Here is a 16,904-nt window from a genome sequence, read left to right as displayed (position 1 = left end):
AGAACATCTGGTGAAAACCCACACGTGTGACAGGGGGCGACAATCTACCCATAAAAATGGAACAGGTGGATGTCCACATTTGCTGTACCGCCTTCTCCTGGCGAGCCAGGGAAGTTTCACAACATCTGTGCAATGCACCAACCCTCTCGGCCTTCCACATTGCTGGATTACAGACCACGTGCAGCGTAGCCACCACCATCGGCCAGCTATGGCGTCCATAGCGCGGTGTGCTAATCGCTGCATCACCGCTCCTCCCCAGCAGCTACTACACATCGATTAAACAACAGAGCCTCTGACTTGAGCAACAAAAAAAAAACGTGGTGTTGGAAAACTCGGTGAATCAGAATATTGAGACTGGAGGAATCTGATGAGCTGTAAAGTAGGAGCGGGTCAGGACGTTACAACAACAAACAATACCAAAACACTGATAAGAGTGCAGAGTATAGGAGAAAGGTTAACAAATCACTTTTAAAAATAGACAAATAAAACTAAACTATTTTTGTATCCTACCAGGTAAAGCCCACTACGCTATCAACTTCTTTTTCAGATGCAACCTGGCCACAAATGATAGCTCAACGAAGTGGCTTATCACGTGGGCACATTTATAGCAGCAAAACAATCCAGGCGCGCGTTGCTGAATGAGAGCGTCGCGCTGCGCCGGGTCCTCACCCATCATGGGGCGGCGCTGGGCGTTGGGAGAGCCACCCTTCTGGATCTGCAGCGGGCGCTGGGTGGTGCGGGCGGGCGATGGAGAGCCGCGCCGCTCGTTGACGCCCAGAGGGTAGAAGTTCACGTTGTTGGGGATGCCTCCGTGTGACCTCTGCGGTCCGTCGGGGGTCGATGCGGAAACAGCAAGGGAGAGAAAGAGAGAGAGAGAAGTCAGGCACGTGCGCGGACGGTGCATTTGTCCCCGGAAGTGTGGAATTGGCGATAATTAAGTTTGCGCGTTCCAAGCCGCACACAGCGAGATGAGGTCTTGCGTGACGGTGTCACGAGGAAGCGAGGTTCGTGCGTGGCGTGAGCGTGAGCGCCCAGGCCGAGGGAGCTTTTCCACGTCGCGCTGGCTTTTTTATTGCCAAATTATGGGCAACTCTGTCCCTAATAGCAACCCAACTTCATCCTAAAATGTAATTACCATTGGAACTTGTTAACAAGAGTTATCGTGACCCCCGTGTTGCAGACAAATGGACATACAGACAGACTGATGGACAGAGCTGATGCTATATAAACGATTCAATGAATAGTCACAAATTCTGGATCACGATTCGATTCAATAATCTATTCAGTGGCTTTGTCTCATTCTTGCCGTGTGGTTATACTAGTAGTGATGGCAATGGTTATAAACACTGGCTGATGACGATTGTGACAATGACGGCAATGATGACATTGATGATGATAATAATGATGGTGACATCATCATTGCATGTTATGATGTACGGTCATGATTTAAATTTTGAAATCAGAGTTGCAGAACCGAAGGCTCAAATGCCAAAAATGTTGGACGGCCAGCAACAAACGGCACTACTGAAGGTGTTAGAGATAAGAGGGTAACATGTTTATTGAATTGAGTAAGGTGATAATAAGAGCAGGGTAAAAGAGACAATGACGAAAGGGAATTCGAGGGAAAGAGAAGCGTTGTCACTTGCAGCGTGGCGAGCGAGTGAGTTTTGCCGTGACCCGCGGTGTTGGTGATACGAGTGTGTGAGCGGCTGCGCGGGTGAGCGTTGCCGCGACGGGCAGTGTGGCGGTCGAACACGGTGCGGGCGAGACGACGACAACGACGACAGCGACGCGAAAGACGACGCGGCGACGAGGGTGACGCGCTGACAGCGAAGACGTCGTCGTCCTCGTCGCCGTCGAGCGTCCGCTCCAGCTCCTGCAGGTCCCCGGAGATGGCGCGGCGGATCTCGGGTCCCGCGTCGTGCAGCGTCCGAAGTCCGGCCTGGCGACGCACGTGTGGGGGGGGGCGGGTGGGGGGGGGGGGCGCGGGTGGGGGGGCGCGGGGGGGGGGTCACACGAAGGGGTTATTCCTTTCAAGTCTGGGTCAGTGGCTCAGAAATGATCTGTGCCCCCAGGCGCACCGCATGGCATAGTATTATGGTGAACTTCTTTCGCACCGTACGTAGCTAATAGGACAACAATACTCGAGCCGTGGCTGCGGCGACGAGCCAGTCGACCAGCAACCCGGAAAATATTCAGTGAGAAATGGAGGCCTGGTTAGACGAGGTAGGGAGAGTACGAGACTCGAGTCCATCTTGGGTGGATGTAGCCCCCCCACGTCACCCACCCCCCTCGTCGCTTCACATCGTTCATTCGGCTCGACGGTCACTGTCCTAAAATGGGTTTTGTTTAAAATAGTTTTTTTTTTTTATAAAATTCGATTTCTTCCATTGGCGTTGTGCCATAAGGTGAAGACATTCGGAACTCAGTTAGCTATTAGGGCACCACCTTACGTCAGAGAACGATGCCAGAGAGGTACAATAATTATAAAGTCATTCATTTATACCTCTTTGTCTGCCAATATTGTTTGCCGCATGGCAAACAATATTGCCGCATGGCAAACAATATTGGCAGCGCATTTTTGAATCTTGACTTAAAGCTTTCGTGACTGCAGGAATTCATATTCTTGGGTCTTTCGGTAAAGTCACGTAGATAGGTTCAAAGAAAATAACAAAAAACTACGACGTTTCAATCGCAACACAAGCATCAGGACGTCATCAGGACGATTGCTTGTGTTGCGATCGAAACGCCGTAGTTTTTTGTAATTTATGTTATTTTCTTTGAACCTATCTACGTGACTTTACCGAAAGACCCAAGAATAGACATTTTTTGAAGTCTCAGAACTGCTGGATGATCCACATTCATTGAAGAACTGAATTTACTCTTTCTGGTTGTAATTCAGCCGGCTGAGAGCCTAATGAGACAATTCTCCTCTTCGAGGGAGCCGTCTGGTCGCAGTGGAAAATGCATAACCAAAAAACGATTTTCGTATGATGTGCAGCCGTTGGTGACTGGGTTGAGACCATCGACTCGTCATCACAATCAGGCCACGATAAATCCACTGCTAGAAGAAGGCCTCCCAAAGCTATCGCCATGACCATCATCAACAACCCACTGCGCTTTATTCACGGGTGGATGAAACAGAATTCAGCCAGGATCACAGCGGTGCATTCTGACCTCCTCTGACCTCTGAGCCACCGGGCCATCTCTCGGATGGAAGGAGGAGACGTTGATTGGCAGAGTCGACCACCGCTCCCCCACAAACCGCGTTTTGAACTCCTAACCCTTCCGGCTGCGAGTGGAAACCGCTCGGACGAAGCCGCGTGTTCAAATTCCGCTTTTCACGGGGAGAATGAATTTCAACCGATTCAGGAAGACGCCACGCGCTCCCCCACTCTGCATGCAGGATGGTGGCAGCGGCAGCAGCGGCAGCGGCGGCAGGGACGCCTTCCGTGTAACGAGCGGAGCAGGCGCTATCTCCTAACCACTTTTTGCACAAAAGCGCAATCGCCCCGCGCGCCTCCTGCGCTCCCCACCGCCGTTGGCCGAGATCCGCCCGCGCGCTAAGTGGCTTGGTCGCCCGCAGGACGTGGAACCACGCCGCCGGGGTTTTCATTTTATCGGTTTGCTCCGTTGGCGCCCGCGCGCGAGGCGGTAACGCCTCGTGCGATAAGCCGAGACGCGCAATTTCAGCTTTGATTTGGTGAAAGTCTGCCGTCTCCTCGCGCTCCATCAAAACCAGGGATTCGTTTCTCTCCTCGATTATATATTACGGTTTGGCGTGAAATATATTGATATAAGGCACTACCACTAGAGCAAAATGTGTGCCTACCCATAATAATTGTAGCCTATTTAGGTGATTCCTTACATAATTTCATCCTACACGATTGTACCCTACGTCGTTGTACCCTACGTTTTTGTACCTTACGGTATTGTAGCCTTTGGTATCACACCATACGTTATCGTACCCTGTTATCACACCCTCCGTTCTCGTACGCCCCTCTGTGATCGCTCCCTATATTCGTACAAACCAGGGCAGTGTCGTGAGGACACAATAGTAGGCGCGATGGGTGTGTGTGTGTGTGTGTGGTGTGCGAAAAATAATTCCCAGAAACAGCGTTCCGGACCGTTCCGTCTGAAATTAAGCGGCGCTCATAACTGAGCGGCTGCTGTCCGTGACAGACGCTCGCACTCATCGGCATCTGTCTCGCGAGCGGTCCCCCATTAAAACTGCTTACATTGTCCCACCAACTCATCCGTATTCTACCTCGTCCCCCTCTTCCCTTCCACCCTCGTCACATCTCCAGCTGCGCACCCTCCGAGGACGTGTCCCGCATTACTCCGCCGTCCTCACGCTCGCGCATTCTTCCTCTCAGCTGCTCCGCCGTGGAGCTCATTCCCTCATCCCACCCAGCGGATTCTTTATTCTTCCTCTTATTGGACCAGCCAAATGGTTCTGATCCTTCTGTTACGGTAGCTTCAACATCAACGCCGCTGCTGCTGCCTCTATCAGAGAATGCAATTTCTGGACATTTGCCGATTTAGTTGTTCTCCTCTTACTCCCTTCCCCTCCCAGTTGGAATTACGCGCCCCTCTCGATGCGTGATGGAAAAGTGGCGCTCACGCCGCCCCCGCCCCCCCCCCCCAATCGAATCAGATCCACTGTCGAGTTTGAGCCTCGGCCAAATAAGATTCTGCACCGTCAGGCCGCCCGCCTGACCATCCTTCACGGGAACGGCGCACGATAACGCGTCCCCGTTTCATTACCGCCGGCGCGCAGGGACGGAGCGGCGCTCTCAATTGAACGGGAAGTGGATTTCTCTTTTAATTATTAATATTCTTCTTCTTCTCACGCGAGCCGCAGAGAGCGGCGGGGCGCGGTGGGAGCCGTAATCTCTTCATCTTCCAATCTCGGGATTAACGCGAGTAGTTTTATTTTTCTCATCCTGCTATCGCCGACAACCCACGAAAGGAAACCAAGAGCGTCCTCGCTGTGGCGTTATTGATGATGACGATGACGACGGCGGCGAAGGATGCTGCGGTGAACAATTTGAAGGCGATTACGAAGACAGAAGATGGTGAACGTGTCGAAAAAAGAAAGATTTTGATGATGACGGAAAATATATATATTTTTTAAACGACAATGACAGTGATGATGGCAGAGATTACGACGATGACTTGAGCTCATAATCCTATTGCCCGATAATTCTTTATTTTTTTTAAACTCAACACATTCGTCGGCAACACCGTGGCTTTAAAAGGAAAAAAAATATATATAAGTGGCGATGGCCCTTTCTCATGGCACGTAACAGCACCGTTTTTATGAAGGGCATTTGCTCGAAACGTCGCCTGTTAAATATTGTTTTCCTTTCAGGGCCAGTTATTGACGAACGTATTGAGTTGCTTCGTGAACTGTGTTCGTGCACCACTGCCAACGCAGCGGCGGCAGCAGCAGCAGCTTTGTGCAATGTTTAATGGAGAGCACAGATGCTGACGATAGGTGATGTTTATAACGATCGAAATAACATGTTGTTGACTGATAACCATGGATAGATAGGGCCGGTGTGCTGACCGCTCAATAGCACTCAACTTGGACATATCTCTTCAGAATGTATTTTTTTTTTGGCTGGAGAGCCCTAAACTCCTTAATTATTTCACCAACCGCTGAAGTTTTACCGCGAGAATGGCGATAACTGCGATAGTAATGATGATAATGATAATTGCAGGCACAAGTCCTGTGCGCAAGGACGCCTTCCCAGCCTCACGCACACCTGCAAAGCTGCGGGGTCAATTTAACAGCAGGAAAATGAGCCAATTACACAGCACGCTCGCGTGACCGATTTGCATATTTATTTATTTTTGGCCGGCGAGTCGAATTTTAATTCAGGAATTTCCGAGCGGGGTCTGTCCTCGTCGGAGGGGGGTTTGGAGACGACCACGACGACGACGCGTTTATTTTTAACGGATTCGTGTGAATCGGGCCAATGCCCGGAGGTGGGCGGGAAACTTTGCGGGTGACAAGGGGAGACGCTCGCTCACTCGCACGGTCACGTACGGAGAGGACGGACCGTTGGGGTCCATCCTTGGGTCTGAGCCAGTTTTTGCAACAGACCAAAGACGGTGCTGTTTACTCCGAAGAGCTTACTCCCTGCGTGATCAGCGCGGCGCATTCCCGATGGCCTGGACTCATTAGGAGTGCATTATAACAAATGCTCACACTTGCTGGTATACACGCACGGAGACGCGCTGTTTAAACAAATAGATCACGAGAGATCGCGACCGTCAAACTCTTGAATTTTTTTGTTTATGCAAATGACTCAACCGCCAATCACCGCAAACACAAGATTTCACGCCACAAGCTCGAAGACGTCAAAAATTTCAGCGCTTGTCATCTCAGATTAGCCGAGCCCAGTCGCGAATAAAATTTCTATTTTTGCATAATAACGCCCGGGCAAAGTCGCAACGGTGGGACAAGCGTAATTTTTGAAAAGAAGAAAACTCTGACCCCCACGTCACGACCTTCTGTCCTACGACCGCCGCTTGATTGAATTCTGCACAGTCGCGTTCCTCTCGGTGGACGCTCCCCTGGAGGCGCGGTGTTCCCAGAACTCAAACACTCTGCGAGTGACGGGGGGACGCACGGAAACACTCGCGCGCACGCGCGCATGACGGACGCGCGGACAAACACATGCAGACGTAGGGGAACCAATGGTGATGATGACCATGATGACGATGTTGACAATGACATCGTTGATAATGAATGATGATGATGAAGTCAACGATGTTAAATGATGAATGACGACGATGACGATGACGATGTCGACGACGACGAGAAGGTAGCAACGGGCGGGACACAAACACGACGATGGAGGAACACCGGGTTTGAGTTACAGGGAGGCAGAATGGAGAGACGTGGGACGAAGAGGAGGGAAAGCGAAGCCGCCGGTCTCCCTACGCTGTAGCAGCTCATGTAGGACATGGAGTAGTCGAGGTCCACCAGGTGCCAGTCCCTCCGACCTCCGGCCGACGCGCGCATCGCGATCCCGTCCGCGCGCGTTTCCTCCCAGCGTCAACTCCTGGCCTCGTTCCGTCCGTCTGTCCCAAGCAGCCTCAACTCCCACCGCCTCCCCGCGCTTCCGTCTGTCTCCCCAGCCTCAACTCACGGCGCTTTTATGTCGCCGGGTTTTTTTTTGTTTGGCACCGTATCTCCCCCGCTCGCACCGCCACCCGTCCAACACCTCTCCCACTCTCTCACCCCCCCTCCCTCCCTCCCTCCCCCCCTCGCTCTCTCCCACTCCCTCCCCTCCGTCTCCCCCTCGCTCTCTCCGTCTTTAGCGAGCCCCTCCGGTTCTCTCTCGGATTTTTTTCTCTGCTGGCTTTTAAAATCCTGCCTGCCGTACGGGATGAACACGTACGGCCTTCCTAACTCACCCCCACCGCCACCGCTCCCACCCCGCCGCACTCACCCCCCTCTCTCTCGCTTTGTTCCTCGCACACCCGCGGCATCAGTCCCACACCCCCCGCCCCGATCAGAAACCTGCCAATTCTGCTCCACTTTAATGCGAGGCGATTTGATAAAAATAATCAGAATGAAAGGAATTCGGAGATAGAGATGGGGGGTGGGGGTGGTGGAGAGAAAAAGAGAGGCTGGACAGCTCACATCTCTCCAGCCTCCCGGCCCAGTTCGCTGCTGCTCGCTTGCGCCTGGTGGCTCAGTGGTTCAGCGAAACGACTCGCAATCATCAGAAGGTTGCCAGTTCAAACACCGGTCGGGGCTATCACTCGGGTCATCATCTCTACGGGGTCGATAAAATGAGTACCCCGCTTTGTGAAGTGGTCAAGTTGGTTGTCCTCTGGAGAGACTTGCCCCTGCCATAGGAAGGTGGAATTTACACCACTGGCTTTACAGGGCTGTACATGGGAGATGACCTCATTTGAATGGGATAGTTGGCTTTTTTTTGCTGCTGCTGCTGCTGCTGCCGCTGCTCCGCTCAAAGTCAAGATGATTGCACCAAAATGGGAGTCGTTTGTGCCACGGAAATCACACCCATAAATAACGATGAGAAACCTCGTTTCACACAAAACAAGTCTTTTTTTATCCACCCCGCTCAGAAGCGCCGATTCTCATTTTTCTTCTGAACGCGCAATTTAAACGGGACGTAAATTAAATGCTCGCACAAACACGTGTGCGCACGAGCGTGTGTGCGCGCGAACGTGCGCGTGCGTGTGTTATGGGGGAGCGGTGGCGCAGTGGTTAGTGCGCTACGCTATGAACCTAGCGACCCAGGTTCGATTCCTGCTCACGGCTAACACTGGTGATGATCATCTGAACCAGTCTTGGGGCTCCCCTAGTTTGATACAGCCTCAAATGTGTACCGGATGCTATGTGTAAATATTGGCACTGGGGAGATAAAGATCGGTGGGCTTGGTACTGACCACCTTGTGTGCTGCGCTAGCCTTCATAGTTGTTTCATAACAACACTTGCCCTATCAGTGTTTTAAAGGATATACGGAAGTCTTTGCCTTTTTTGTGTACGTATTCACGTGTGTGCATGTGTATGCACATGTCTGCCAGTCAAATCCGGACACGGTCCCATCGGTGAGCTACTCCGGCAGGCGAGGCTACATTTGGCTAGGTCATGTAGCCCGCATGCACAGCCACCGCATGCCCAAGATGCTTCTGTTTGGCCAAAAAGAGGGCGCTAAATGGGCATGGCATGGGCTGGAGAAGAGATGGGCTGTGGTCGAGGAGGATGTGGAGCTCAGTGGACTTGCCGATGACCGGTTCCAGCCGTGTCAAGATCAGCCTTTGTTGAGGAGGCTTGTGAAGGATGCTACTGGGCAGTTGGAGGCATTTGCCTTACAGCAATGGAGTGCAAAGAAGCAAGGCTCACAACAAAGAGCGGAGTGCCGGGTGAATAAAACGCAGCAAGTTGGCACAGTTGGAAGCACAGGTGTTGCATCTGGCAGTCATCTCAGTCAGTCAACCGATGACAACTAGGTCTGTCCAGGGAACTCCTGACTGCAGTGAGTCTTCGACACTTCACGTAACCTCAAAGTGCTCCAAGCCTGGCACAAGCACCGTGGTGACATGAACACCACTTAGGGATGAAGGGAAAGCTGCTGTTGTTGTTGTTGCGTGTGCCCTCGCCGTAGCTTGACCATCCGAATTCAATTCCGGGCCAAGGCTAACATCGAGTGGAGATCATCTGAACCAGTTTTTGGCTTCCCTTAGGTCGACTCAGCCATAATTGTGTACCTGATGCAGTGTGTGTCAACATAAGCACAGGGGTGACATAGGGCATTGACCTGGTTACATCCACCCCCCCCGACTTCGTGCGCCGTACCAACCTTCACAAGAGCTCGCTAACGGCACTTGCCCCAACAGTCTGTTCAATGCTATATGGGGGATCTTTGTCTTCGTGTGTGCGCCCTCCCGCACACACGCCCCACGTCCTTGAGTGGCTGTAATTGCTATTTAACAAGATCGTAATTTCCAGCGCGGATACCACGACGACAATCACATGCGGACACGCAAATTTCTGGCTCGTGCTTCCACACGCAAACAAAGACGAAAGATCCCCCCGTGTAGCCTCATAGAGCTTGTTGGGCCAAGTGCTGTTAGCGAGCACCCACGAAGACGAGCAACGGCACGCGAATGGGTGGTGGAGTCAGCACTACGCCTGGCCGCATTTGTCTCTCCAGCGCTTATGTTTGCACAGGGTACACATTTGAAGGCTGAGTCAATCTCAGGGAGGTCCGGACCAATTCAAATATTGTCCATGAGCGGGAATTGGCCGGCGGGGGTTCGTGGAGCGATGCGCTAACCACTGCGCCACCGCTCTTTGTCACGTGCACGCACGCGAATATTCGTGGCTGAGGATGTGCCGTGCGGAGATTTTCTAGCGGAGCGTCACAGAGGCGACCCGACACTTTAATTGGCTCTAAAGCGCGGCCGCGGTACGCACGCCCGCACTCCCGCATGCTCACTGACGCACACACACAGACGCACACACAGACACACACACACAGACACAAACACACAGACACACAAACGCACACACACAGACACACACACAGACACACACCCACACAGACACACACACACAGACACACACCCACACAGACACACACACACAGACACACACCCACACAGACACACACACACAGACACACACCCACACAGACACACACACAGACACACACCCACACTCAAACACACACACAGACACACACACACACAGACACACACACACAGACACACACACAGACACACACACACAGACAGATACACACAGACAGATACACACAGACACACATACACACTCAAACACACACACACAGACACATACACACACACATTCGCACACACACAGACGCACACACACACAGACACACGCACTCACACACACACAGACTCACACAGACACACACACACAGACACACACACACTCGCACGCACGCACTCACACGCACGCCCGCACTCCCGCATGCTCACTCACGCACACACACACACTTGCACATTCGCACGCACGCAAATCGCGCATAAATGTTTAAAAGGGTCTGGCATGCGCGCTGTCGCACCGCCAGGCAATTTGACGGTCGCATTCGATTTTTCAACATTTCTTCTTGAAATTTCTTAAAATTCCACATGCACATACCCAAATGTCAGGAGGTGAACCATTCCGTGCGACAATCACCATTGGCTTCCCCCGCAAAGTGTTACTCGTTTATTCTGCCCCGTCGAGTTGATGATGGGCTGAGTCAACTGCCAAACCCGAACCAGGATTTGAACTCGTGACCTTCTCCCGATTGCGAGCCGCTCCACAGCGGTGACCGGCCCAGCGGCGGCACGTTCGCCGCTTTGTCGCAGACCTTCACGGTTCGAACCCAGCGGTCGCCCCGATTAATACTGCCGGTGTAACAAGCTGGAATAACACTACGCGCCATTTGCTTCACAGTCCGGGTGCGAAAACACACACGGAGCTCGGTGCGACGGTGGCAAATTCATACAATTCCCAATCTCTCTCGAGTAGGCCATTGACATCACTCTCAAGAGGAGGCCATTGTATGCCAGCGTCCAAACGTGCCGTATTTAAAATGTACCAGCAAATTACTCCATTGAAATGACACACACACACACACACACGGCAGCATTTAGCGCCCCCTACTGGCAGACTATCGCCCCAGGTCACTCTTGCGAATGAAACTCATCCTGGCTCGTAGCGCGGCGAGCGCTGCAGTGCGGTGTACTGCGGTGTGCCGTGCGGTTGCCGCGTGCCACGCTCCCGTCCCACCTGTAGGGCCAGGTGGTCAGGCCCGAATCCCAGCTCCTCCTGCTCCTTGCGCATCTTGAACTTGCGGAAGTAGTCCTGGATGAGGTACGTGGCGTAGAACTTCCCCACCGTGATCTCGTCCTCTGCCAGGCCACGCGCCGGGGTCGCCGTGGCAACGGGAAGAGGTTAACCATGCCCAGAGACAAACAGCGATTCACTTTTTTTTTACATATATATTACATATATATTATGATAACGATCATTGGGCAGCCCGTTCGTCAAACGAAAGAGCGGCCTGCAATCGAAAGGTTACGAGTTCACATCTTATTTTGGGAGTTGACTCGACCCATCATCCCTCTGCGGGTCGTTAAAATGAGCACAACTTTTCAAGGGCACACGATCGGAGATTGTCTCTACTGGATTGACTGCAACTGCCGCGCAAAGCAGATGGAGCCGGTGAGCTCCGGATTGCGAGCTCCGTGCGCTGGCCACCCTGACACCAGCGTCCCAACATGGCCGGACACTTCGGGGGGGGGGGGGGGGGGGGAACAAAAGGAGCCGACACTCGGCGAGATAAGTTCCTGGTTGATCGATTTTTGAGTTCCTCAGTTTTCTCTTCTCGCTCGGCACACGCCGGGGTGGCTCGCCTGGAGAGTGACCGACTCGCAAGATCGGAGGATTTGAGTTCAAACCCTGGCTGGGGGGTTTTGGGTTGACCTAGCCCCCTCCCGGCGTCGAACCAGTACCACTTTGTGGCATGGAGCCAACAGTGATTGTCCCACGGATATACTCACCAAACTGGGGTCACCGGATTCGTGGCACGGCACGCGAAACCGCTACACTACCACTCCCTCACGCATACGCAAAGGTCGCCCGTGTAGCCTTAACAGACTGTTGGGGCAAGTGCTGCTAGCGAGTAGCACCTACGAAGGCCGGCACTGCACACAAGGGGGTGGGTGACCGGCACCACACTCAGCCGCCTCGTACACACTCGCACACAGACTAACTCAAGAGGGGGGAACATACAAACTCCACACAGAAAGGGTGCTCGAGTCAGGAATCGAACCCAGGACCTTCTCCCTGTGAGGTACGAACGAGTGTTACCACTGCGTCGCCACCCTGCCGGTTCCCCGATGATAATGACGGTTGCAATTCAGTCGCTGGAGACGGGGTTGGGTTTCGGAGATTGATAACAAAAATAAATTATTGGCGAAAAGGAAGAGGGAGACGCTGTGTGGGTTGCCTGCGCCGGGCAGGACGGAGGGCGGTCGAATGAAAGGCAGTTATTAAACTACAAAATAAACCGTCTAACTTTTTTTTTGGGTAAATCAAATCACATGTGGGTCGACAGGCATCTTGAGAAAATTTACATACAAATGACAATATTTATATTCTATAATTAAAGTGGTTTAGCGCTGGGGTGACTCCTGCACCCACGAGGCACTCACGTGTGCGCGCGTGCGTGCGTGAGTGAGTGCGTGCGTGCGTGAGTGCGCGTGTGCGTGAGTGAGTGAGTACGTGCGTAAACGCGTCAGTGAGTGCATGCGTGCGTGAGTGTGTGTGTGCGTGAGTGAGTGAGTGCGTGCGGGTTTCACGTGCGTGTGCGAGATTAAAGGCGGGCGGCTGCGGCGATGGCCACCCACCCCTCGTGTGCTATGCTGACCGCGTAGGTGCTCGCTAACAGCACTTTGCCCCAACAGTCTGTTAAGGCTATATGAGAGATCTTTGTCTTTCTGTCGGTCAACCCTCAACCCCTGGATCTGTCTCGTGACCTCCTGCCAGACAGCCTTCGACACTTGACGTGCCCTCAAAGTACACCTAGTCCGGCACAAGCCCGGTGGTGACGTCACCCCAGTCACTTGGTGGCGAATGACGGCTGTCGTTGTTGTTGAGCGTACCTCCTGGCGGCGGGATCACCTGGTCCAGAAGCTTCATGCTGGTACGGTTCCAGATGCCCTTGATGATGGCTCGGAGCTCCTCGTTGTTCTGAATCTTGTTTCCACCTGTGTGAGACACGGGGGAATCGGTCGCTGACGTTGCGCCCACCCGCCCCCTCCTCCTCGTTTATGATGCTGGGCCCCCCCCACCCCACCCCTCTCCAATCCCCGGGTCTCCCAGGGCCGCACCGCGGGTCCGTGAGTGACGATGACCGGACGGATGGACGGACGAAAGGCCGTTTGTTACCTTCGGTCCTAATCTTGAGCGCCGTGCGGACGAGGGCGAAGATCGTGGCGTTGAACATGACCGTGCCATCGCTGTTCAGCGGCATGTTCATGGTGACGAAGCGCTGGGGGCGCAGAGAGACACGGGGAGGGGACAGAGACGGGGAGAGAGACGGGGATTGGAGAGACATGGGGAGTAAGGCACGGGGAGGGGAGAGAGAGATGGTGAGAGGAGAGAGAGACGCTTAAGAGGACATCCACCACATGGAGAGAGCAATGCGATCAGTGGCTGGCTGTGAGCTGGAAACGTGAATGTTCTCCACTGGACATGAGATTGGCCCAGGTGCCTCCTGCTCCACAGATCGTCGCATCACGAGACCGTGAGAGACGGCGACAACTTCAGTGAGGCCTTCATCCAGCAGTGGACAGATGGCGATGGTGATGATGATGACGACAACGACGGCAATGACCGTATAAGGGGGTCCCCTCACCTTGCATGCCACGCGGAGAGGACACAGCTTGCCGAAGCCCAGAGGTGGCTGGATCCTCCTGAGCAGCGCAAGCACGTCGGCGTGTTTGATGCGGCCTCTGGGTACGCAGGCGCATGCAGACGTGGGGGGCGAAGGGGGGGGATGGCGGTTAGGGGGTTAGGGATCGCTGTGAACACGAGCACTGGAAAGTTATTCACAGATTTATAGTTGATAATTGGTTCTTTACCCTTCTATCTGGCAACAAAACTGACACCTTTTTACAAGGAGTCATGTTTGCATAGACCGCAATACCTGCAGTCATAATACAAACAAAAGAACATAACTCTGATAATGTGCACTGTCCTTGAAGTTGATTGGTCCACACCCGAGACAGCTTTCCTTAGAGCCTAGTCTCATATGGGTTGGACCAGATGACGCCAAAAGGCGTGTCAGTTTTGTTGCCAGATAGAAGGGTAAAGAACCAATTATCATATTTTTACTGGCAAATGAGGTTCCCATAGTGAGATTTATAGTTTTTCGCCATTTTTTGGTGAATGTAGAATTCACAATGAGGGGTGGTGTTTGTGTATGTGGGGGGGGCAGTGTCTAAATGAGGGTGTATGTCCGTGGGTAGGGGGCAGCGTCCATGTGTTGGTGGGGGGGGTGGTGGTGGTAGTGTCTCACGGTGAGAGGATGTGTCTGTCTATGTAGGGCAGTGTCTACTAATGGGGGTTGTATCGATGTGATGGGGGCAGTGTTTATGAGTGGGGCGCAGTCTTTTTCAATGGGGAGTGGTGTCTCAACAAAAAAAAACTTTTTATTTCACTAAGTAAGGCCCACTGAGCTATGTAGCTGTTTTTCAGAAGTGACCTGGCCACAAATGATAGCTCAACGAAGTGGCTTATCATGTGGAAATTCATAGCAGGCAAATACTCAAAAGAAATGTTTATAAATGTGGAGGGTAAAACCGGAGGACTCGGAGAAAATTCCACGCGACCGCAGAGAGAACTTGCAAACTTCCAAAATACAGAGTGCTTAAAAAAAATGTTAACACTTATTTACGAAAAAATTATGGATAATACACTGTAACATGATAACAAAAATATGTTAATAGCTTCAAAAAGTCAAAGAGTCTCCACTTCATTGTCAACGCGTGTCTGGAATCTTCTCCAGGTGGTCTCCAGAGCCCAGATGCATATTTCTTGTGGTGTTGTTGCAAATTCTCGGAAGTGTTAAAAAAAATTTGAAGCACCCTGTATACAGCAGGCACCGGGGTTGGGATCGAACCTACGACCTCCTGCATACCAGGCGAGGTAGTTAACGTCTCGCCAGTGCGGCCCCCGTATCTCTGCGTTGGTGGGGGTGGGTGGGGGTAGGGGGGGGGGCGGTTTCCTTTGGGGGGGTCCTCACTTGGCATCGGGGTCGTACTCGGCCCAGATCCTCTTGAACTCGTCGAGGTGGTGAGGGCCCAGGATGGACCAATCCCGCGTCAGGTAGTCAAAGTTGTCCATGATGACGGCCACGAAGAGGTTGATGATCTTAGGAGGATGGGGAGGAGATTGCGTGAGTCAACACTACAGTTGTGCATCACAAACATTTCATAATGATGATGATGATAGCGGTGGTGGTGGTGGTGATGGTGGTGGTAATTATGGGGGTGGTAATAGGGTTGATGATGGTGGAAGGTGTGAAGTTGGTGGTGATGAGGGTGATACTGGTGCCGATGGCATAGGCGGCAGTGATAGTGGTGGTGATGGGGGCGACGGTGGTGGTGATGTTGGCAATGGCATAGGCGGCAGTGGTTGTGATGGGGGTGATAGTGGCAGTGGTGGTAATGATGGCGGTGATGGTGGTGGTTGTGGCACTTTGGTATTGGCTGTCCGTTGACATCTGCGTCATGTCAGCCGGTTTGCTGGTGCCACTGCTGGTACCGGTGTCTCGTCACCCCGGTGGTTGACACAATCCACCGCCGCCGCGACTGTGCGCGGGTCGCTCACCAGGAAGGCGCACAGCATGTAGAAGCTGATGAAGTAGAAGATGGCGAAGTTGCTGCCGCACGTGAACTCCTCGCCAGGGCTGTAGTCCGACTTCTCGTCGCAGCGCTTCCCCGGCATGCAGGCCAGCATGATCTCGTGCCAGCGCTCGCCCGTCGCACACCTGGGAGTGCGGGCACATGGGTGCATGTGGATATACGGGTGCATGGGCATACGGGTGTACGGATACATCAGTACACACCCACAGGTACACAGGTACATGATTGTACAGACACATGGCACACTGGCACGCATTCACACAAGAAGATAGGTACACAGGTACACAGGCACATGGGTACATGGGATAGCTAGGCCGACAGGCACACTGGTGTACATGTACACATTGCCGAGTACGACTGGGTATGACTGCGGGTGACATGAGGTGCCTAAGGTTGAGTGACGGTGAGTGATTGTGAGTCAGATGTAGCGGGGAGTGAGTCGAGATGGGCAGGAGCGAGCGAGCGAGTGTGAGTAGAGGTGGCTGGGGGTAACCGCCACCTGAACAGGACGAGCACGGCTTGTGGGAACGTCTGGAAGTTGTTGTTGCGGTTGACCTCCGCCCCGTCCTGCAGCGCGATCTTGCCAAACATCTGCATGACGCACAGCGGCCGTCGGTGAGGTTCACACGCACATACACGTGCATGCACACACCACACGCACAAACACCACACGCACACACACCACACGCACACACACCACACGCACACACACCACACGCACACACACCACACGCACACACACCACACGCACACACACCACACGCACACACACCACACGCACACACACCACACGCACACACACCACACGCACACACACCACACGCACACACACCACACGCACACACACCACACGCACACACACCACACGCACACACACCACACGCACACACACCACACGCACACACACCACACGCACACACACCACACGCACACACACCACACGCACACACACCACACGCACACA

The 16,904-nt window shown here is 53.2% G+C and overlaps 1 protein-coding gene across 1 annotated transcript in view; it reads right to left on the bottom strand.

Moving 5' to 3' along the window:
* Nucleotides 1–16,904, bottom strand: part of LOC133351740 (voltage-dependent L-type calcium channel subunit alpha-1D-like) — a 104,319-nt gene that overhangs the window by 21,049 nt on the left and 66,366 nt on the right. Inside the window, 9 exon segments of the mRNA XM_061567207.1 lie at nucleotides 670–820; nucleotides 1,829–1,942; nucleotides 11,298–11,419; nucleotides 13,175–13,279; nucleotides 13,461–13,563; nucleotides 13,930–14,026; nucleotides 15,319–15,446; nucleotides 15,906–16,065; nucleotides 16,440–16,531. Of these exon segments, the coding sequence (XP_061423191.1) occupies nucleotides 670–820; nucleotides 1,829–1,942; nucleotides 11,298–11,419; nucleotides 13,175–13,279; nucleotides 13,461–13,563; nucleotides 13,930–14,026; nucleotides 15,319–15,446; nucleotides 15,906–16,065; nucleotides 16,440–16,531 (1,072 nt within the window).

The sequence above is a fragment of the Lethenteron reissneri genome, chromosome 38 (assembly GCF_015708825.2).
Source record: "Lethenteron reissneri isolate LAM-NWPU_2019-01 chromosome 38, ASM1570882v1, whole genome shotgun sequence".
NCBI classification, from domain to species: Eukaryota; Metazoa; Chordata; class Hyperoartia; order Petromyzontiformes; family Petromyzontidae; genus Lethenteron; species Lethenteron reissneri.
The sequence above is the reverse complement of the archived record's forward strand: the minus strand, read 5'-3'. Positions and strand labels throughout refer to the sequence as shown.